This window comes from Tursiops truncatus, chromosome 11 (assembly GCF_011762595.2).
Source record: "Tursiops truncatus isolate mTurTru1 chromosome 11, mTurTru1.mat.Y, whole genome shotgun sequence".
Classification (NCBI taxonomy): Eukaryota; Metazoa; Chordata; class Mammalia; order Artiodactyla; family Delphinidae; genus Tursiops; species Tursiops truncatus.
Genome location: NC_047044.1, coordinates 10,547,062 through 10,569,704, shown reverse-complemented (window position 1 = coordinate 10,569,704; position 22,643 = coordinate 10,547,062). Strand labels below are relative to the sequence as shown.

General features: G+C 55.7%; 1 protein-coding gene and 1 pseudogene across 7 annotated transcripts; one reads left to right on the top strand and one right to left on the bottom strand.

Moving 5' to 3' along the window:
* The first annotated feature begins 2,634 nt into the window (after positions 1–2,634).
* On the top strand, positions 2,635–2,727 carry LOC117314378 (small nucleolar RNA SNORA11; annotated as a pseudogene).
* A 3,771-nt stretch (positions 2,728–6,498) lies between these two features.
* On the bottom strand, positions 6,499–21,791 carry MFNG (MFNG O-fucosylpeptide 3-beta-N-acetylglucosaminyltransferase). 7 transcript variants are annotated; one of them, XM_033866102.2, is made up of 9 exons: positions 21,303–21,789; positions 16,699–16,747; positions 16,187–16,289; positions 15,620–15,773; positions 12,756–12,841; positions 11,235–11,317; positions 10,721–10,886; positions 8,917–9,002; positions 6,499–7,455 (listed from the first exon to the last, which is right to left on the bottom strand). In XM_033866102.2, the coding sequence occupies exons 1-9, from the start codon at positions 21,555–21,557 to the stop codon at positions 7,382–7,384; spliced, it is 1,056 nt and encodes a 351-aa protein (XP_033721993.1). In that variant the 5' UTR covers positions 21,558–21,789; the 3' UTR covers positions 6,499–7,381. The 7 variants fall into 7 exon arrangements, with proteins under 7 accessions (XP_033721993.1, XP_033721997.1, XP_073644303.1 ...); XM_033866106.2 differs by having other exon boundaries at positions 16,689–16,747; positions 21,303–21,534; XM_073788202.1 differs by lacking the exon at positions 21,303–21,789 and adding an exon at positions 19,546–20,706 and having other exon boundaries at positions 16,689–16,747.
* Between the last annotated feature and the right edge of the window lie 852 nt (positions 21,792–22,643).

The following is a 22,643-nucleotide window of genomic DNA, read 5'->3' as shown; positions in this document are numbered from 1 at the left end:
AACATCCCCAAACCCAAGGGCTCAACTCAACACCAGTTTGTTTCTGGTTCTTCTAACACTTCAGTGCATCTGTCTGATGGACAGACTCCCACGAAGAGATTCTGGGACCTGGGCTCCTCCCACCTCCAGGCTCCTACAACGCAAAGTCCTCCCCATCCAGCCAGTGATGAGGACAGAGAGAGATCATCTCGTGGGGGGCGGATTTTATGGGCCAGGCCTGCAAGTGGGGCGCATCCATCAGCCGGAACTCAGTCACATGGCCACCCTCTCACTGCAAGGGAGGCTGGAGGTGGCCCTACCCCCCAGTTTACTCCCCCTGTGTGCCAGTTCTCATGCCCCTTGTTCACAGTGACTGTCACCGTGCCTGGCATAAATGTGGAGTCTATGAGTGAATGAATGGTGCTGGGGCTGCACCGCTGGAACCGGGCTGAGTAGGCATGTTCCTTATAAATGCCCTGGGAGATGGAAGGACGTAGTCACTCCCATTTCTCAGATTAGGAAACTGAGGCTCTGGAAGCTAAACAGCAGGCACAAGGCCACACAGCTAGTCGGTGCGCCAGGGCCAGGTCTCAAATCCAGGAAGCCTCTTTTGCCACGTGTCTGTCCTCTCCACTCCCCTGGCAGCCTCTCCAGTAAGCATACTCACTGACTCCGGGCCTGGTTATCTTCAAGGCAGCTCTGCTTTCTAACAGTCAATGAACCGTATTTGGCAAGCTGCTGGCCCTGAGGCTGGCAGCTGTATCTCACCCATCCCTCTGCCCTCTGGCTACCAGCACAGCCCTTGAACACAGTAGGTGCTCAAACCACGGTTGGGGGATTAATTTGTTCACACCGGCTCAGGCTTCCTGCTTTGCCGCTTGCACAGTATGAGGGTCGCTTACAACTTACAAAAGAAATAGAGGGAATATTTATTATCCTGCCTCTCCCTGTGCAGTCAGAGCTGTCTCCCGCAGCAGGACCAGTGTCCACCCCGAAACGTGCTCCTGAAGCAAAGACAAGGGCTGTGTCACTTGAGGGCCAAGGCCACAGTTGTCTCACAGCCTCCATCAGGGTTAGACCATTAACTCCCGCCGCATACATACCTAGAATGCCCTCGCCCCATCTCGTCCCAGGAAGGAGAGTAGATAAAGGCAGCGGCGTGAGGTTCTGTCCATGGTGCTGAACGCGCCTCAAATCCTTGTTCTCTAACCCAGCAGCCGCTTAGATCCTCTTGGGAAACCAGGTAAAAATGCAGATTCCCTGGCCCCTTCTTTGGAGACTTGCATTCTGAGGATCTAAGATGGGGCCTTGGAATCTGTTTTTACCAAGCACCTGTGATTCTATTGGTACTAGCCTGAGGTTGACTCACCCACCTAAATAGTCATTGGTCTTCAGGAAGCACCTGCTATGCGCCCAGCACTGTGCCAGATACTATAAGGCACAGAGCTGCATCGAGCAAGGTCTCTGTTCTGGGGGGAATTTACAAAGTCATTCGGGAGGAGATGTAGGGAGGGAAGGAGGGAGAGAACTTGCTGTGTTTTACGTGGACACGGTGCCAGGTACGTACTTCATCTTTGTCCTGCAAAGTGAGATAAGTAGGCAGGTGAAAACAGTAATCATAACCGTAACTAACATTTGTCTTTCCTTAGGGTCTCCCTAGATCCATCTTCAAGGCAACATGTGATGCATTCCGTTCCTGCTCACCTCCTCATGGCTCAAGACCCAGACCTTCCTGATTCCTGCTGCCCCTCATACCCCCTAGAATTTAGTCCTCCCTTCTTCTGTCCCACGGTCACAGTTCCTCATCGATTACATGATACACCATGTTTTCAATATTGTCCCAACTGGGATTCGAGTTCCCTATTGAGGGTAGGGCTTACCCTTGACTCCCCTGTGTAGCCTCTAACACCGGGACCTCCCCATGCCCCCACCAGAGGAGGTGAACAGTAAATTCTTATTGGATGGATGACTAGGGGGAGTGGTAAGTGGGTGGAGGAATCTGCCCAGTGACTGTGCCCAAGGAAAGTGCTGCTGGGTTACGAAGCAGTTGGGACAAGTGCTCAGAACCAAAAGAAGTCAGGATGGGCCTCAAGGAAACCAGAAAACAGGCAAAATGCAAATCAGGCAGGGGTCAGCTTCTGGTCAAGGCCTGCCTCTCCTTTCTCTGGGTGTTTGGGGAGAACAGGAAGTAGACTCAGGACAGCAGTGTCTGATGAGAACAGATGTTCTCTGGGCCTGAATGTGGGGCATGGAGGAGGGGACAGGGGAGAGAGAAAGGGGAAAAGCAAAGGGGGAGGGCCATAGCTAGCAAAATGGAATATCCACAGGCCCTCTTATTTATTTAATTTTACTTTTTTTATGGAAAATTTCAAACACACACCAAAATAAAGGGAATAGGAATAATGAACCCCCATGTGCCCATCACCCCACTTCAACAACCGTCCCCATTTTGACATCCTTATTTAATTCCTTCCCCCAAGCATCTCTTTAAAGAAAATTCCAGACAATATATCATTTCAGAATATATTCAGAATGTATCTCTCACACATTAGAACATTTCTGAAAAAGTAACCTCATTATCACACCTAATAAAATGAACAATTTCTTAATACCATATAATGCAAAGTCCACATTCAAATTTCTTCATTTTTATCAAAAATGTCTTTTTAACACCCGACAGGAATCTGGGTTCATTGTGACAAGGGACACAAACCTTGTGGCCTTCCTATGAACAAATACCCAACACATATCCATCCCCCTGCACCTCCACGTGGCTGCTGGGCAGGACCAGTGAGACAGGGCTCAGTACTGGAAGGAAAGCTACAGTATTCAGTGGGGGAGTTTGCCACCTACAGCCTGTCCTGTCCACACGTGGGTGAGCCATGAGTGGTCTTATAGGCATATAGGCTTTGAACCCCTCCCTGCAAAGAAAAACGAAAAACAGATTCCAACTATATGCCATTCTGGAAAAGGCAAAACAATGGAGACAATGAAAAGATCAATGGTTTCCAGGAGTTTGAGGGGGGAGGGGAGATGAATACACAGAGTGCAGAAGTTTTTATGAGCAGTGAAAATACTTTGTATGACATCATAATGATTTTATGTCATCATACTTTTTTTTTTTTTTTTTTTGCCGTACACGGGCCTCTCACTGTTGTGGCCTCTGCCGTTGCGGAGCACAGGCTCCGGACGCGCAGGCTCAGTGGTCATGGCTCACGGGCCCAGCCGCTCCGCGGCATGTGGGATCTTCCCGGACCGGGGCACGAACCCGTGTCCCCTGCGTCGGCAGGCGGACTCTCAACCACTGCGCCACCAGGGAAGCCCTATGTCATCATACTTTTGTCCAAACCCACAGAACGTGCAACATTATTCACTTCATAAAGTGAACCCTAAGATGAACTAGGAACTTTGGTGATTATGATGTGTCAGTGCACTTCAGCCTTGGTTTAAAAAACAAAAAAAGTCTTAAAAAGAATTAACACTGAGGGTAGACGTTTTTGGCAAAACTTTTGTTTCACTTTTCTATATGTATACATATTATATATGTGTGTTTGCTGGATTGTGATGTAAAATGTACTTTTTAGATTAAAAAAGTTTGCAGGCTACTGTAGTTATACTGGCAAATAAAAGAACAAGTTAATTTAAAAAAAAAAAATGTCTTTTTAGGGTCCATTTTTATGAACCAGGATCTAAACAAGCTCCGTGCACTGCATTTTGTTGCTATGACTCTTAAATCCGTTTTAATCTCTAACAGTCCTTCCTCCTTCCCTTTTTTATGTCATTTTACCTGTTGAAGAAACCAGGCTCTTTGTCCTGGAGAATCGTCCTCATTGTTGATTTGGTGGATTGAGCCCTCCTGGTGTCCTTTCACATGTTCCACTGCCCGCGCCCCGCCCATTTCCTGGACACTGATATTTAGACCCAGAGGGTTGATCTGTGTAGAGTCAATTATTCTGGCAAGCAGACCTCCTGGGTGAAGCTGTGTCCTTCCTAGTGCACCATATCAGAAGCAAGTAAGGTCAGATATTCCTTTCGTGCATGACACTAAAAATGATCAATGTTGCCAGCCTGATCCTTCCATTATAAATCTTCCCCATCACCCGGTCCCCAAGGGGTTTTAGCACCTTTCGTAAAATCTTAAAGCTGACAAAGCTGGAATAGCTCTGAGAAACTCATTCACTCGTTTTTCAACTCATCCCACAAATATTTGTTGAGCATCTACTATGCACCAGGCAGTGAGCAGGAGTGAGAAAAACCACCACAATCCCTGGGATCACAGAGCCAACAGTCAGATGGGGGCGAACAACAAATACACGAGCAAGCAGGTACCCCAACAAGAGACGTTGAGAGCCATGCAGAGAGCTACCCCAGAGCAAGGTGATGGTGGTCAGGCAGCCACTTTGTGGTGGGTGATCAAGGACAGCCTCCCTAGGAGAGGACACTGGAGCTTGACAGGAGCAATCCAGTCGTGCATTCCAGGGAGAGGGAGAGCTGGGGCAGGCAGAGGAGCTGCGCACCCATCAGCAGTCACGAGGAGGCGCGTGTGCTCAGCACCGGTGGGCAAGGGTGAGTGGGCCTGAGGGGAGGCCAGCGAGGAGGCTGCTATGGTGACACAGGAGAGACTGACCATGACCCAGACCGGATGGCGGAGTGGAGGTGATGGCCAGTCCAGCGCCCCTTCCACCCCCTTTTACAGCCGAGAACACGGAGCTTGGGGAGGGCAGGGAGACGGTGGTTATTGAGTGACTACCCGCCACAGGAGCTTTCCGTGCAGCGTCTCAAAACTGCCCCTGCACACTAGGTAGAGGCCTTTGTGACTATTTCCCAGGTGAGGCCAGTGAATGGTAGTGAAGTCACCTGCCCAAGGGCATAGAGGCAGAGGGGGAAAGGAGGATAGAGCCCCGGCCTGAGGAGGCCCTCTGACCCTGCAGGGTCATCCCACGCTGTGATGACCACTGTGGAGTCTCAAACCTTGGCCCTGGCACCTGAAAGCCCTGTGACCTGGACCAAGGGCCTTCTCCCTGTGCCTCAGTTCCCTAACCTGTAAAATGGAAATAATACTTGCCCAAGGTGCACAGCAAAGCCTAGACAAGGTGGTCCAACCTTGCTCCCAGTCCCTGCCTGTGGGGCCCACACAGGTCACCTTAGCAGAGCCTACAGGCAGCTTCACACCCTCCCATACGGACCCACAGAGGGTTAAACTCAGCCTCCCTCCTTCCTCCATCCCAATTCTGATCCTTGCTGACTCTGCTCCCCGCCCTACAGCAGCTATTCTGGGACAATGGAGGCAGCAGATGGCCCGAGTCCTATTCCCTCCACCCGACCCTCAGAATCTGGGAGCAACCTGCAAAACTGCTGCTGCTTCTAAAAGCGGTCCAGCCAGCAGCCTTCCGCGCGCAGGGTGGAGAGGACAGCGGCAGTACAGCACACTATCCCATCCCCACTGGGCTGTGGGCCCAGGGCCCGCCCCACTCGGCTCGCATCCCACAAACCCAGCATTAGGTCAACCCAGAAAGAAAGGAAGCCCTGCGCCTAACACGCACAGAGCGGCCTCCCTCTGGGTCAGGCTCCTCCTTGGAAAAGAAGGTGCTAAGCCTCCGGTGCTCGGCGGTTCCATCAGCCCAGACAGAGCTGCGGCAGGGACGAGGCCCTTCGAGGGCTGGAGGACATGCTCCAAAGGAGCCCCCAGCCCCAGCTGCCTGGGTCAGAGCCCCTTTGTCCTCCCTCCCTCCTCCCCTCAGCCCTGAGCCCCACTGTGACGCCAATTACACAACATCTCTGAGCACAGTGCTGGCGGGGAGCAGACAACTTCCCTTCCTAGCCCTCCCCACAGGCACCATCAGGCCTGAAATTGCACCACGATCACTTTCATTCAGTCATGCAGCCTCTCTGGGACATGAAATTCTAAGGGCATTTACCTTTAACTCAGCTCCTACCTGGGCTGTCAAAGTGCCCTTTTATCTGATACCAGAGGCGGAATCCCTTAGCTCCATTCAGCCTGCCTTATTCTCTGGCCACACCAACCCAGGCCCTGAAGACAGATAAAAGGAAGAATCGTCCCCAGCAAACCAGCACCTCATAGCACACAGATATTCACATGCGTGCACATCACACACACACACAGGTGTGACACAGGCACAAACACATCCATACACCCCACACATGTCCTTAGGCACAGACGAGCGTAGAAGGGTGTACGGCACACGCGCACTCTTATATGCCCTGGCATGCAACGACCCAGCACACGCTACTTCCATCACTGTTCACTGAGCCATTCCTTTCTCCATGCTGTGCCCTTTACAAACTGCATCATTTCACCTACAACCCGCGAGGTAGGTATTCCTTTTCTCATATATAAAATGAGCCAACAGGCCAGGGAGACCAAGTGGATTCCTCAAGGTCACACAGCCAGCAAGGATAGGGCAGGGCTGTCTAGCCGAGGGACAGACAGATCAAAGACCCTGCCCCGGTCAGGAACGACTTTGGCTGCATGTAACAGAAAACTGAACCAAGAGAGGCTTAAACAAATAAGGGTTTAATATTCTTACACAACCAGATGTTGGAAGGGACAGCTGTGGATGATTGTCTTGGCCTTTCCTTCATGGTGGCAAAGTGGCTGCCCTAGACCCAGACATCACACCCACATTCACAGCAGGAAGATGGGGTCTGGGGCCGCAAAACCTTCCCCAGAAGCCTCTCTATTGGTTTTGCTTTATTTGCACTAACAGACAGAGCTCTGGCTCTGGCCAGGGCTGGGTCATATAGTAGCTCCTAACAGAAAGGGAAGCTGGGAAAGTGAGCAAAAGGATCATCGTGATTGGCTAGGACCCATTCTGATTCATCATCTGGGTCTGGACATGCGGATGCTCCAGACAGAATCGGGTGGGGAGCAGGGACCGGAGACTGGTCAGCAATAGCAGTATCTGCCGCAGATCCTGGATTCTGCCCTTCTTCCACCTGCGTCCCCTCGGTGGTTGGGGATCCAGCCGAGGAAGCCAGGAGTGGGTGGCCCAGCGCTTGACCCCGGGAGAGTAACTGAGGGACCAGAGGTGGGGGCTCTGACCGCACCAAGGGACCCATGTAATTCTCTGGAGAGTTAGGACTCCTGAGCCCGAGCAGCTCAAGGACCCCTACCCTTGTTCAGTCCAGCCACTCAAGGCCCATGAAGTCCAGCCCCTGAGGCCTCTCTGGCCCTCACATGGTGCACCTGGTCCTGGGCTGTCCAGCCCACCTCCCAGGGGCTTGGGATGCCTTTACCGCCAGCCACCATCCAATCCTGGGCCTGCCCACCACAGAGGCCCTGCCAGGGACTGCTGCCCACACAGGAACTGCCACGGGCCCTCAAGGCCGCCTGGGAGGCTAAGGGCAACCAAAGGCTTCAGCTCAACCTTTGCCCGGAGGTTCAGGGTTCATCGGGCCACCAGCTGTGGGCACCAGGGAGTATCCGGGTAGAGTAGACAATGGAGGGAGCGAAACCTGTGGAGAGACCAGAAATGGACAAGATGGGTCACTCCCACGGGTTCCTGGGGAGCACGTCACAGAGACGCTCTGGAGCACGGGTTTTCCACCTCAGCACGATGAACACTGGGGGCCAGATAATTCTGTTGTGCGGCTGTCCCGTACATCGTAGGACACTTTGCAGCGTCCCTGGACTCCACCCACCAGATGCCAGCAAGCATCCTCTGAGTCTTGACAATCAAAAATGCCCCCACACGCTGCCGATTGTCCCTTAGTGGGGGGCGTGGGGGGGAGTTGCAAAATGGTCCCTGGTTGAGAACCGCTGGTTTATAAAGACTTCAAAAGCCAGAGAAACCATGAAGAGGCCTCAGCTGAGGCCACACCCTCTGACCGCACATATCTGAGTCCCCAGCTGGCTCCAGCCCATTAGGTAGCAGCCTTTAGATTCTAAATCTTCAGGCTTTGAGAGCATTTAACACGAATTCTTAAACGCCTTGGCAGTAGAGCCATAGCTTGCACGCCTCCACGGATGGGGAGTTCACTCTATTAGAAGGCAGCTCCTTTCCTCTTAGAAATTGAGCCAAACTCTGTCTCCTTGGAATGCCCGACTTGTTCAACACAGCCCTGGTCCCGGCAGCCTTGGGATAGCTGTGAGTCCTCTGCCCCCAGCCAGACAGCTCTGCAGAATTTCAGGGGCAGGAGTGCTGGCTCCCCTAAGGACGACCCTACGGATAAATCCGAAGTCCAGACAGAGCCCACAGGGCCTTGGGGGGCATGGGGGAGGGTGTTCCCCGCCACCTCCCCAACTGGATCTGACTCCACTCTCCTCTCTCCTCCCACATTCCAGCCACACTGGCTTCTTTTACTTCCTTAAGCAGGTCTTGCTCCCCTGACACAGTATGTCACTGGCTGTGCTCTGAGCTGCCCTACAGCCATCGGGGCTGGGGGTGGGGCTGGGGGGGGACGGAGGGGGCTGGGCTGAGCAGCCCTAATCCCCCCAGGGAGTCTTTGGGGACAGACCTGGAAGGTGCCTAAGTGGCATTCTAGCCCCCATTCCAACCCTCTATCCATCAAAAAGTATCATCAAAGAAACAAAGAGCCTAAGAAAGATTTTCTTTTCATTTCCCCATGACTGCCTGGAGCTCCTCCATTAGAGCATCTCCTTTGCTCAGTGAAGAGAGCTCAGTCTTTCACAGTCTCCCAGAGGATCAGGCCTGGGAGAGCCCTTCAGATCCACATAGCTCAGCCTCCTTGTGTTACAAATGGGGCAACTAAGGTCCAGAGAGGGCAAGGCACCTGCCCAAGGTCACACAGCAAGCCAGTGACAGAGCGGAGACTGAAATCCACTCCCTCCACTCCCAGCTCTGCGCTGTCAGTCACTGGCCTCTCTCACTTCCCTCCCTCCTGGCTCTCCCATCTTTGGATGCCTGGACGCAGGCCCCACTCCTCCCATCCTACAGTTTCAGCCTCCAGACCCACCTGGAGGAGTCCTCCTCAGGGGAGAAGGGGCCATGGAGCTTAATGACGTTGAGTTTCCCCTCAAAGACGCCATAGCTGAGGGTGACCTGCGCAGAGAGACACAGAGAAGAGAGTGAAGGGTGCAGGGCGTCCCACTGGCGACCCCACAAGGGGGCAGCATTTGGGCAGAAACAGAGAAGGCACAGAAGGCATTCTGAGGGGCACAAAAAGCATTCCTCTGCACCTGAAATTCCACCGTCAGTAATGGCTGTTCCGCTGAGGGCCCCACCCCACTCCCCTTTGACCATAATCCCATTTGTGCCGCCAACGGTCCAGTTTACTAGGGAGGCTGGAACGATTCCCTCATCTACAGATTGGGAAACTGAGGCTCAAGGCGGGAAAGCACCTTTCCAGAAAGTTGCATGCCTGAACGGAGGTTTCCTGAGACCCACTCTAGGGCCTGGGCAATCTGTCTCCACCCGGAGCCTAAGGTCACTCCACGAGAAATGAGGATACAGGATGATGACACCCGTCAAGAGGTAGCCAAGCACACTGGTTAAAGACTGTGGGCTTAGGGGCCACCCAAGCAGGGTTCAAATCCCTCTCTGTCCTCTACTAGCTGTGTGCCACAGTTAGTTCCACTCTCTGGGCCTCAGTTTCTCCATCTGTAGAATGGGAATAATGTTAGGACTCACCCCCACGTGAATGCTGTGGGGAAGCAGAGAGTTAAAGAAGTTAAGGCCCCAGTGTGCTGCCTGGCACAGCGGGGGATCTGAAAACCCCACCTGTAGGGTGCCCTGGTTTTGGCCGTCCAAAATCTGCCCCTCTTTCCTGGCTGTGATCCTAATGGGACCAATCTGCATCCCCGTTCTAGGTCTGGCCAATCAACTCTAACTCTAGGCACTGGTAGGAGACAGGTCATGTGACCCAAGTGGGCCATGTGACCAATGAGCACCAGTCCTGAGATCTGGTGGAAGGAGGAGCTCTCTTCCCATGGGTGGGGTGGAAACCAGGGGCTGCCACCTTGCCAGCATGAGGGTTGAGCCTGCCTGAGAATGAGGCCCACGTGGGGGAGGGCACATGAGAGAGGGGACAGGGTCTGAGCACCCAGACCCTGCCAGATCTAGCAAGTCAGGCCAAGCCCTCAGCTTCTCAGGTACGCGACTTAAACAGACCTTTTCTGTTTAATTAGTCTGTTGCCTCTCTGTCACTTGCAGCCAAAAGGGCTCTGACTCACTCACACCATGAGGCAGAAGATCCCAGGGGCCTCCCAGCCAGGACCCTCTACGGGGCTGGAAACCCATGAGTTGGAGGGCGTGTCTGCAAGGCAGAGCCAGTTGGACCTCAGCAGAGTCATTCCTTGCCAGGTAGTGGGACGGGTCCCTCCCCCTCCCCCAGCCTGACATTACACTTGGATGTCCCTGCTGAAGACCTGGTCCTTCCCAGTGACACCTGTAAGCTTTGGTGAAGGAGGGGGCTGCCGACAGGCAGGTGAAAAGGACTGGCCCCTTCAGAGGGTGCGGGGAGGATGGGAGGTTGAAGAGAGGAGAGAGGGAAGGAGGTAGCATGTGGCGAGCTGGGTGGTCTGAACCTCAAGACGAGCTTCATCTCATGTGTGCAGGTCCCTCCAGCTGGCATTTGGGAACCAGATCAAATAATTTTAGCATCATAAATGCAGACCCTTGAGGGTTAGAGGTGGAGAGAGCTGAGTCACTGCATGCCCTCAAGGGGATCCTTTGCCACCCTGGGCCTCAGTTTCTCCATCAATAGGGGAGAGCCCCCACAAACACCTTCCCCAGTGCCACCTGCCCCAAGGCTGGCTCACCTGCTTTGGGAGCTGGGCAGCCCCCAGCAGCTGCAGGGTCTCCAGGTGGGAGTGGAAGAGAGGGCTGGGCTGCAGGTGGCCGCCCAGCTTGCACTCGACGATGTAGCCCACAGTGCAGTCATCAGGCAGCCGGATGAGGGCAGATGTGTCCACGAAGCGGGGGCCACTGAGGGACACAGTCATGCTGCAGGCACTGGCCTAAGGCCCTCGACACCTAAAGCCCTCCCTGCCTCCCTGAAGACCCTGCCTCCGCCCAGGCCAGCTGGGAAAACGGAGCTTGGCTCTAGCATCTGCCTCTTGCATACTGTGTAGCCTTGTGCAAGTCACAAGGAGCCTCAGTTTCCTCTTCTGTAAAATGGGCATGATAATGGCCCTGCCCTCACAAGGCTGTTGCGAGGATTAAGTGGAGGAAAGGTGAAAGGCAGCCCTTTTAAAAAATGTATCCTTTCTTTCTCTCTCTTTCTTTTCATTCATTCACTCACTCATTCATTCATTCTTGAGTTTGAGCATCTACCTGCTGCCAGCCACCATGACACAGAGGCTGAGGACAAAGAGATGAGAAAGAAATGCTTCCTGCCCTCAACAGCAGCCCCGATTCTGGAGGGAGACAGATAGATGAGCAGGTCATTTCAGAGGACTGGTACTAAGTCAGAGGGAAGCACGAGGCGTGGGGACACAGGGAGGACAAGGTGAATTCCCAGAGGATGTGGCAGTCTTTTGTTTTGCTCTTTACTTAATCGTGGCAGTAGCAGTTTTTAAACAGAGTCTTACAGGATGAGCTGGAGTCAGCCAGGTGCTGAGCAGGGGAGGAGCGGTGTTCCAGGCAAGGGCGTCACCTGACTGCGTACCCCACGAACGCCGCGGGGGTGCCAGGCGGGGCAGCTTGCTCCGCTGTGCAGGATGCCTGACCGAGGGGTCGAGTGGGTGCAGAAACCCAGCCGTTGCCCCCCTCCCCAGGCTGCACCTGCCCAGAGTGGGTACATTTTTCTAATTCACACAAATGTACCATAGAGGTGGACAGAAGCCTCGATGGGGGCAGCCCAGGCACAGGGATGACCCCTGGTTGTGTGTACATGCCTGCTGTCGACAGATGCTAGGACAGCACTCCTGCTCCCAGCCAGGGCACAAACTGGCCCTGGAGGACCCCTCCCGTCCAGGGTAGGGCACGGCAGGCTGGTGTAGTGACAGAGCACGCAGGCCTTAGAGCCAAACCCAGCAGCTGAGCGACCTTGAACCAATTACTTTGCTTAGCCCCTCAGCACCTCAGTTTCCTCAGCCCAGTAGAAATAAGGCCAACACCCCTTCCTCCCCGGGGGCTGTGATACTCTTAGCAAAGCACAGGCCTGGCTCAGAGCCAACCCTCAATTCAAGGTAGCGACACTGATGCAGCTGTTAATAACAGCCTGCTCGGCAGACCTCAAGAGGCTAGACCTCGGCCATGTCCTCTCTAGAATATCAGCACCCCCACCAGGTACTGAGGGCTTCCACTACTCCCACGATCCCCCTCAGTCTGAGCCCTCTAGGACCATCCCAGCTCAAATTTCACCTCTTCCAGGAAGCCTTCCCTCCTTTCCCCAAGCAGAAGGCCCTACTCCCTCCTCTGAGTGCCCTTCCAGTTGGCCTTCACCTCCCCTGTGACAGTGACCAGTCAGAAGAGGGCTGAAAACGGGACCTAATGTTTGCCGGGCTCCTGCCAGGTGCCAGCCCAGACACTTTTTCATTTAACCCTTACAACAACCACTGGCCATTGTATTATCAGGTCCATTTTACAGATGGGGGCACTGAGGCTCCTGGAGATTACACAACTTGCCTGTGTGTGGCAGAGTGCACTAGGCGGTGTACCCCCAAGGGCATGGTGCCAGGTGGCTTGCTCACCACTAACTGTGTAACTCTGTGATGCAGCGGGAATGAGAGGTAGTTTCTCCTGAGCTCGCTCTCAAGTCCTTCCTGTTGCAAAGGCCCCACCCACACACCAGCCAACACCCCCTCTCTGCACCCCCCCACCTCTTCCACCAGTCTCTAGGTCTCTGCTTACCTGGCCCATGGGGCCATCTTCAAAGCCAGTTTGCGGTTGATGCAGAAGCCGGCGCCCCCGGTGGCAAACCAGAACTGTACCAGCCTCTGCGGGGAGAGATGGGGAGGGCCAAAACGTAGGGTGAGCCTGGGGTGGGGGCAACAGCCAGGGCCCCCCTTACCCCCAACAAGCATGGCTCAAAACTTTTTATTTCACATCTCACTAAAGTCTTCCTACAGCCTGACATTATTATGCCCATTTTATAGATAAGGAAACCGAGACCCAAAGTCACATAGCTATTTAAGAATGATGGGGACAACAATTAGACCCCAATCTGGCTGGATTTCAGTTAAAGAGGACACATATCATATTTGTCCACCCAGTGCACCTTATCCCTGTCCTCAGAGAAACATCCCCATGTGGTTCAGGAGGGACTGCCCAACACAGCACCTGCTCCCATAGGTCACAGATACAGGCAGGTGCCCCAGGAATGATGGATCACAAGACCACACCTTTGACCCAGTGACTGGCTCAGCAACAGACTCAGCCAGCCAATCAGAGTCCTCGCCTGAGCTCCATATGCTGTGAGGGAGAGATGCTTTGACAGGGTCACCAGTAAAGGTAATCCTGATGCCATTTACACCGGGCCATGAACACTGGCCTCACCACTCCCAACTCCTGGGACCAAGAAAGCTTTTCTGCAAAAGGAGAGAATGAGGTCTCATGGAGGAAAGAGAGAAGGGCAGGCAGGCCTGTGAGCCCCTAAGGCCAGCAAACCCCTTGGCATTTCAATCTCAGCAACCAATACCACCCCTTTGGGGTGTAAACCACTTTCTGCCCTCACCCAACATCACCATGGCTCAAGGCCTCTTCTACCTCCTCTGTGAGGACCTCTGAATTCACCCATGAATTTCTTTAAGGCTTTTGAGAAACACTGAACCTCTTCAGCTGTATCATCTCTTGGTCAAACAAGTGCCCTAAAGTTACCTTCTCCCAAGTACAGAGTTGGTGCTTCACTGATGCGTGTTACATTGGGTTGGGTCACCTCCCATGATGCAGCAGTGAGAAGAGCCGTGGGCAGGGAGCTGCAAAGTGGAGGGGCCCCCGCCTCCTCCACTGCACAGCTGTGTAACCTTGAGAAAGTTCCTGCCCCTCTCTGTACCTCAGATTTGTCACCTGTGAGTACAACATTGGCTCCAGTTCTGAAATCCGGTGGTTCTCCTGGCCCAGAGGTGTCCTCCTCCTAAAGACCTCTACGAGCTTACTTCTGGAAACTCTGCCCTCTTAGAGAGAGGTCAGGCCTCAACCAGGCAGAATGAATGGTTTCTTGAGGACCTGACACACAGGAGGTGCCCAATAAATGCTTGTTTAATGAATTGATGAGGGCAGGGCTTCCACTCCCAGAGAACTGTAGCAACGTCAGCAGCGACCATGCAAGTGCCTAACCCTGAGCACTGACTATGCAGAGCCCTGTGCTGTAGGTGAGGTGACCAAGGTGCACAGAACTGAGGTCCCAGAGCTGGGACTGACTCCAAGCCCGAGCCCTTGCCCCCTTTGCTGTCCCACCCTGGGGGATGCCAGGGTCTTAACAGACCAGGACACTTTGGAGCAGAGTCCTGGGATCCCGCTGGTGGGGTGTCTGACAAGGAGGGCATTCATGCACGTTGTGAGGTCGGGGACTGGGTGTGCCCAGGACTGGGTGTGTCCTGAACCAGCACGGGAAGAACACAGCTCAGAGATGAGGCTGTGCTGAGTCGGGTGCTGATTGATAACACTCTCTAGTGTCCACCACGTGGCAGATCCCGTTCCAAGTCCTTGGATAGATGACCGCATTTAATTCTTTTTTTGCTCACAACAGCCCTATGAGGTAGTGACTGTTTTCACTGATTTTACAGATAAGGAAACCAAGGCACAGAGAGGTGAGGTGACTTCATTCAAGGTCACAAAGCCAGGAGGTAGCAGGGCTGGTGTGTGAACCCTGGGAGTCAGGTTCCAGAGCGGAGCTCTCAAACCCTTAGGTCAGGGATGAGGAGGTGTGGGAGTCTGGAAGACCCCGCGGCTCACCTGGCATCAGCTCGCTCACACACGCTCCCCCAAGGCCCAGGAAGATTTAATTAGGGCTCAGAGGCTGATTAGCTGCAGATAATTAAGGTTCTGTGCTCCCTGCTCTTGGTTTCCCTAGTGAAGCAGATGGTGACCCTGGGAGGGAGAAAACCCCACAACTGGCCCAGCTCCCGCTCCAGGCACCACGTCTAGAGAGGGGGACCCATGGCCTGACTCTTCACAGGGGCCAAGGAAGCCCTAGGGGCAAAATATGGCGACCTAAACCTGTCCATTCAGGTCTGGAGCTGAAGCCGGTGCTGGGAACCCTGTTGTACCAGGTGTCAACTCAGTTGCTGGTTAGTGAAATCTGGAAAGACGAGGGGTGTCTAGAGGAGAGGAGGGGAGGGGAGGGTTCAGGGGCTCCCGGCAGCCACAATTTACTACCCGGCCCAGCGGATTCAGCATTTTAATAATCTGTACAACTACATGGTGATGCCAGGTGGCTAGGAGCCCCGCCGTGGAGTCAGGAAGCCTCAACTCACCCCCACCCCCATGCTCACTGTGTGACCAGGACGAGCCACTGCTCCTCCGTGGCCGAGGCCCTACTAAGCGCCAGTCTCTGTGCCTTACCTGCATTATCTCAATCTCCCCATTTCATAAAGGACGAGACTGAGGATCACAGGCGAAGCCACCAGCCGAGACACGCCCGGTTGCAGCCAAATCTGAAACCCAGAAAACCCACCGGACCCCTCCACAGCCCCGCCCCCGCATGGCCCCGCCCCGCATGGCCCCGCCCCCGGGGCCAGCGGCCAATGCACAAAGGAGGCAGCGAGGGAACCGACCGTGCGGTTGTTCGGCTGCGGCTCAGAAGCGTGGATAGGCCGGTTCAGGCTGGGCCGGCCGATGTAGACGTCGCGGGTCCACGGGAAGGTTTTTAGCAGCTTCAGCAGCGCCCTCGGGTTCAGATAGTTGTCGTCATCCACATGACAGAACCACCTGTGGGGATGGAACGCGGGACAGTGAACCTGGAGGGGGTTCCCAAGGGCTGCCAGCCAGCCAGACTTCGCCCTGCGCCCTCAACAGACTTATGGGGTGGGGGAGGCTAACACTGAAGGCACTGGTGTGTGCTGTGCCAGGCAGCGTCTGGTGTAAGCTCATGAGGAAGTTGTGCCCACTTCACAGGTGGGAACCAAGACTCAGGAAGGTTAAGACACTTGCCCAAGGTCACACAGCCAGTGAACAGCAGAATTGGAATCCCATCTGTCTGTCCAGAGACAGATCCCAGCAGGCCCTACATGTGATTAAATTCACAGGGCCCGGACAACCTTACTTTTTCCACAAGACACCTCATTTAGGAACTGGCCCGAGGCAAAGGTCACGCCTGCCCCCAGAGACCAAGGTGAACTCACCTCAGTCCGCTGGCCAAGAAGGCATCAAACTCAGCAGCCATCTTGCAGGACAGGGCAGGGTGGCTGTGCTCCGCAGAGCAGTTGGTGACCACGAGGTGGGACCCTGAAGAAGGGAGGACAGGTCAGGGGCCCCTGCCCAGCTCCTCCCAACAGCCCTACGCAGCGTGAGAATGCAGAGGAAGGCGGGGCCTCAGAAAGCCTGGAGCAGTGCCTCCAGTCCCATTTTACATATGGGGAAGCTGAGGTCGGGGGGGCTGACCTGCCCAGGACCCTGGAGCTAATGGACAGTAGGCTGGGCTGGGACCCAGGTGTCCAGGGTCTTGTCTCGCACAGTCCCTCCCCACACCCATACCCGTTTCCAGGGAAGGAGCCTGCTCCCGTCCTGGGCAAAAGGGGAATCCCCCTGTGACAAGGGTGGGCAGCCGTGTTTCCTGGGGAACCCCAGGCCAGGGGACAGCCACCCCAGCTTTCCCTGGCAACAGCCGAGGGGCCCCCAACCCACCCAGAGTTACCCAGTCTCTCCTGGAGGCCTTCATCCAGGCTGTCGGTGAAGATGAACGTCTAGGAAGGAGAAAGGAATCAGGACTGGGGTTGGCCAAGGAGAGTCCCGGGCAGCCCACAGCCCACCACAGCCAAGTCCAGGTGGATACACACATGGCAGACCTCTGTCCTCCTTCAGTGATGGACACACACCCCTCTCACAGTCACACGCTCCTTTAGGACAACATGACTTTCTCAACTACCCAACCCACCCCCGCCATACAACACACACAACCCAGCTTTTGTACAACTTCGCGGTATACACCAGCCCATCAGGCTCACACTCAGCCCCCTTACAGACCAGCACCCACAGGGTCCCTACCAGAGTCACACACCCTTAGCAGAATCGCACCTTCATCAACCACACACACACACACACACACACACACACACACATCACATATCACATCACACACACATCACACATACACACACATCACATCACACATCACATCACACACATCACACACACACATCACATCACACACACATCACATAACACATATCACATCACACACACACATCACACAAACATCACATCACACACACATCACACATCACATCACACACATCACAAACACATCACACACACACATCACACAAACATCACATCACACACACATCACATCACTCACATCACACATCACATCACACACATCACAAACACATCACACACACACATCACACAAACATCACATCACACACACATCACACATCACATCACACACATCACAAACACATCACACATCACATCACACACAAACACATCACATCACACACACATCACATCACACACACACATCACAACACACACATCACATAACACACATCACATCAACACACACATCACACACACATCACATCACACACACATCACATCACACACACATCACTCACACACACACATCACATCACACACACATCACACACACACATCACATCATACACACATCACGGACACACACATCACACATCACATCACACACACATCACATCACACATCACATCACACACACATCACATCACACATCACATCACACACAAACACATCACATAACACACACATCACACATCATATCACACACACACATCACATCGCACATCACACATCACACATCACATCTCACACACATCACAGTCCCGCTTGGCCCCTCCACATATACAGAACCCTAAACACTTGTTCAGTAGACAGACCCACACGCTAGGACACCAAACTACTTAGAGAGACGGTCACGACTTTCACAGCCACGCAAACTCCCTGTGCAAGTGTCGGGGCCCCTGCACATCTGCCAGGTAGGAGAGGTGACCCACCAACAGCATTCATACACCTGGTCCCCCATGACCTCACTAAACCTCCAGACAGGTGTTATGATCTGTCCGCTTCGCAGATGGCAAAACGGAAGCTGAGTGATGGAGCAAGGCGGTGCGGTTGGCAGGAGGAGAGCTAGCATTTGAACCTAGCCTGGACCTCTCCCCGCCCTCAACTCCCACTACAGCCAGACTTTTCCCTGGGGGTCTAGCAGGCACCTCAGACTGAGGGCGACAACACCGAGCACCCAAGCGCCCCCGGAACCTGGGCTCCTCTCACTCTTCCCCATCTTGCTGGAACCCAACACCTTGGGGTCACCGTGCCTCCTCTCTTTCTCTCACACCCACATCCAGTCTGTCAACAAATTCTGTCCACCCAACTTTCAAACTGCCCAGGGTGCACCCTCTCCCTCCAGCCTCCACGGCCAGCCCTCGGTCCAGCCCACCCTCGTCACCTCCTGCCCGCTTCGCTGGTCACCTTTTCCCTGCTCTCCCTGCTCCGTCCTGCCTTACCCCAAGTCTGTTTTCAACACAGCCCCCGGGGGAGCCTGACCTTTCTTGCCCTGCTCCCTGGCAAACTTTGCCACCAAACAGTCACCCAGATAGCGGAACCCTCTCAAGTCTGGAGCGTGGGCCAAATGGGCCAGGGAATGCCTGTGAATGAATCGGTGGGGGGAGGCGGAGGGGAGGGGTCCCCGCAGCAGGGCCCGGGGGCTGAGCAGGGTGCATGAGGCTGGTGTTTCGGTCCCTGGGAATCCTGAGGTTGGCACAGAGCGGCGGGCAGTTTCCTCCGAGCTGAAGGTTGCATGTGATTTGTTCAAGGAGGGACTCTGACAATGGTTAAAACCTCGCGGGAGAACAAAGGGACAGACAGCCTGCTGGGGTCAGGGGAGGGGTGGCCGGGGGCCATCTGCTGCAGAGGAGGGGAGATGTGGGGCCATTGTTCCTCCCCCATCCCCCACCCGCCCTCCTCGAGGACTGTGGGGAAGAGGAAGACCCCCCCCAATCACAAAACGTGCCTTCCCCGAGCCCACCCCCTTTGCCTGGGACAAAGGCCCCACACGAGCCCCAGCTCGCTGCCACAAAGGCCCACCTGCCACCCGGCTGCCTTAACCAGCTGGGGCGGGTGCCCAGCCCTGGAGTTAACCAGCTCAGGACCGCTGCTGATAGCAGAGCTGAAAGAGGTTCCGAGACTCTCCTGCCCTGTGTGGCTGGGGAAGCTGAGGCTGAACGGTGGAAGGCCTTGGCCAAGGTCACAGGAAGAGATGAGCCAAAGGGTGGAAACGAAGGGGGCCCAGATGCAGTGGGTCTCTCTGTCTCCTCTCCTCTTCCTCTGAGTATCTTTCCTTTTTTCAACCCTGCCTTAAAGGACAAGATTTCTAGACTCTGCCCCTTGTGCTAGGGGCAGGGGTGGGGGGGGGTGGGAGTGTCCAACTGAGTGAATTCATCTCCTACCTCTGCTTAACCTTGCTCAGTTTCCTCACCTGTAAACTGAGAATGTCAATACCTACCACTCGGGTTATTGTGAAGGTTCCACAGAGCGATGCACCGACATGCTGTCACTTAGATGCTGAGCAGCCGGTTAGCATCTGGGGCTGAGCTCAGGGCACAGCGGGGGGCTGCTTGCCTCTCCTCTGCCGGCCTGGTCCTGCCAGGCCCAGACACCCAGGCTGGAGGCCCAAGTGACTAGGCAGCTCTGGGATCCCGGGTCTCAGCAGAGAAGGAGGGGCCCCAGCGGGAGATGGCGGCCGGCTCCTACTGGGCTCTGCCCCCTCAGGCCTTCGGGGCAAGCACTTCCTCCTCTCTGGCCTCAGTTTCCTCATCCGGAGCAAGCACACCACCATAGTGATCAAGACGAGACAGGAAAGGGCCTCTGACCACATGAGGCCACGCTCCCGGGTACACACAGACACAGCACCATAAACAGGAAGGTCTGCGGGGAGGGCCAGGCTTGGCGACTTCCGCCAGTGGAACCAGAATCTGCCCAAGACGAGAAGCTGTGCAGAGCCCCAGGGAGGAGCCTGGGGTGCTGGGGGTACAGCAAGGAAAGGGTTAATCCAGGGTGCTAGGAAATCAGGGCAGGGGTGCCCCCTCCCCAGGGGGCCCTGGCCTCTTCCAGGCACCACCTCCCCGCTCCTTGGTCTCCAGGAGCCCCCAACCCCCTCTGAAGGCTCGTCACTTCCACTGAGCCGAAGTGGGGACAGTGTGTGTGTGTGTGTGTGTGTGTGTGTGTGTGTGTGTGTGTGAGAGAATCTCCCTCCCCCAGGGATGACTCCCAGCACCCCCGAATCACTGACTTTGCTTGAGGAGGGCACTGGATGTGAGGAGGGCAAGAGCCAGAAGGGACTCGGCGTGTCACAGCCACCTCCCCAGAACGACAGCAGCCACGCAGCCCTGCGGCACACACGCCTCTTGTCACGGCACATCTAACACTGACACTGGCTCCGTGCAGGTGAGCATGCACGCGGGTGTACACACACACACACACAATCCCACACGCCAGGCAGACCTCTGCCCTGACCTCTCGCCCACCACTACCTCAGCCGCCACCATCACAGCACACGCCCCACCTCCCTCGCTCGGAAAGTGCCCCACAGGAAATGGAGCACAGGAGGTGAGGTGCACCGCCCTGGGCACACCCTGGGCCGCAGAGGCGTGGGGGCAGGGACTCTCAGGAGTTCTGAGAGGATGCCCCCCTGCCGCTCTCCCCGAACAGCCCCCCCCCCCCCCCCCCCCCCCCGCCCCAGACTGTCCCCTCTTCAGCGGCTCAGTCCCTGTGCTCCACGCTCACAGCCAGGGCAGAAGGACAGCACCCAGGGCCTGGACAGGGGGCGGCCTGGCCTGGGCGCATGTCAGAGTCAGGACCTCTCGGGGGCCTCTGTCGCAGCTGCCCAACAGCCCCCATTGCCCCCGATGCCAGGCTGGGCCAGAGTGGGCAGGAACGAAACCTGTGCCAGGACAACCAGGGAATAGAGAGACCACCCCCCAGAAGGGACCCAGGAGCCCGGGGCAGGGGCCCAGCCTGGCCCCAAAAGAAACGAAGCAGTGGGCCTGAGAAGCGCCTGGCTCCGGGGCCAGCAAGGGACACAGTCAGGGCCGCAGGAGCCCCCGGTCCTCCCAGGAAGGAGCGAGAAGACAGCCCAGGTGGGGCAGGTGGGTGAGCAGCTTCTCCCTCGAGGCCGCCAGGGACCCCAGCTCGGTAGAAAGTCCTCTGTGAGTCCCTCAGACCAGAGGCCACTCCTGCGGCCCGCAGTCACCCGCTTGTCACCTGTTCCCTGGTCCTGGAGACCCACGTGTCGAGCAGCAGCTCCAGGCGGGAGCGGTGGAAGGCCCGGGTTGTCTTGACTGCGATGAAGACATCGTGCAGCTGCAGCTCCGGCGGCCGAGGGCTTGGCGGGCTCAGCCCGGGGGTCTCCGGCACGCCCTGCGGGGATGGGCTGGAGTAGTACCGTAGGGAGAGGAGCCCCATGCACAGAAGGGTGAGGAGGACTCCAGCCAGGCCCCGGAGGAGCCGGCACTGCATTGGCCCTGGGACCCCAGACGGCTCAGCCCCCAGATCCCAACCAGACGGGGAGGGGAGGCTGGTCAGGCGGGAGCCCCGGCAAAGGCAAAGGTCTGCCAGGCATGGGGGACAGGCCAGGAGGGGAGAGGTGGCAGTCGGTGCTCTGGACCCGGAGGCCGAGCCATGGCAGCCCCGCTGCCGCTGCCGCCAGCCCTCCACCTGCTCCCGGGCCCGCCCTCCCACTGCCGGCTCTGGGGCGCCTGGCCCCGCCCCTGCCTCCAGGGCAGCCCAGGGGCGGGGCCGGCCCAGGAGAGCCCAGAGGTGGCTGAAAAAGTGTCCCCGGCGGAAGGGACAGCCCGGCCCTGCCCGCTGCTGCAGGGGGGGTGGGGGCAACAGCAACCCCTCCAGGCCGTGGACATATATACACTACCAAACGTCAGGTAGATAGCTAGTGGGAAGCAGCCGCATAGCACAGGGAGACCAGCTCGGTGCTTTGTGACCGCCTGGAGGGGTGGGATAGGGAGGGTGGGAGGGACGGAGACGCAAGAAGGAAGAGATATGGGAACATATGCATATGTATAACTGATTCACTTTGTTGTAAAGCAGAAACTAACACACCATTGTAAGGCAATTATACTCCAATAAAGATGTTAAAATAAATAAATAAAAATAAAAATAATTAAAAATAAAAAAAAGCAACCCCTCCATGCCAGATGGAAGGGAGGGGCCCTCCAGCCTTCCCACTCCCCAGAGACCCCCGGCTAAGCTCACTCAATACCCAGTATCTTCTGGTGTCCAGCCTCCCAGCTTTTGCTCACGCTGTCCCTCGCCCTGGATGCTCTTCGCCAGCCCCCACCATCCTCACCCACGTTCCTTCCACCAGGCTTAATTCTATTTGGACTTCAAGGCTCAGCTCAAGGGTTCCCTCCTCCAGGAAGCCTCCCAGCCTCTGGGGCTCCCACAGTAGTTAGCTCAGTTCCTCTGGTCTTCACAACAGTGTTAGAATTATTTCCAGTTCATAGCTGGGCACATAAGGCTGAGAATGATCTAAGATGATCCAGCAGCTCAGCCACAGGGCCAGGTAGAACCCAGGTCGCTGGCCCTCGT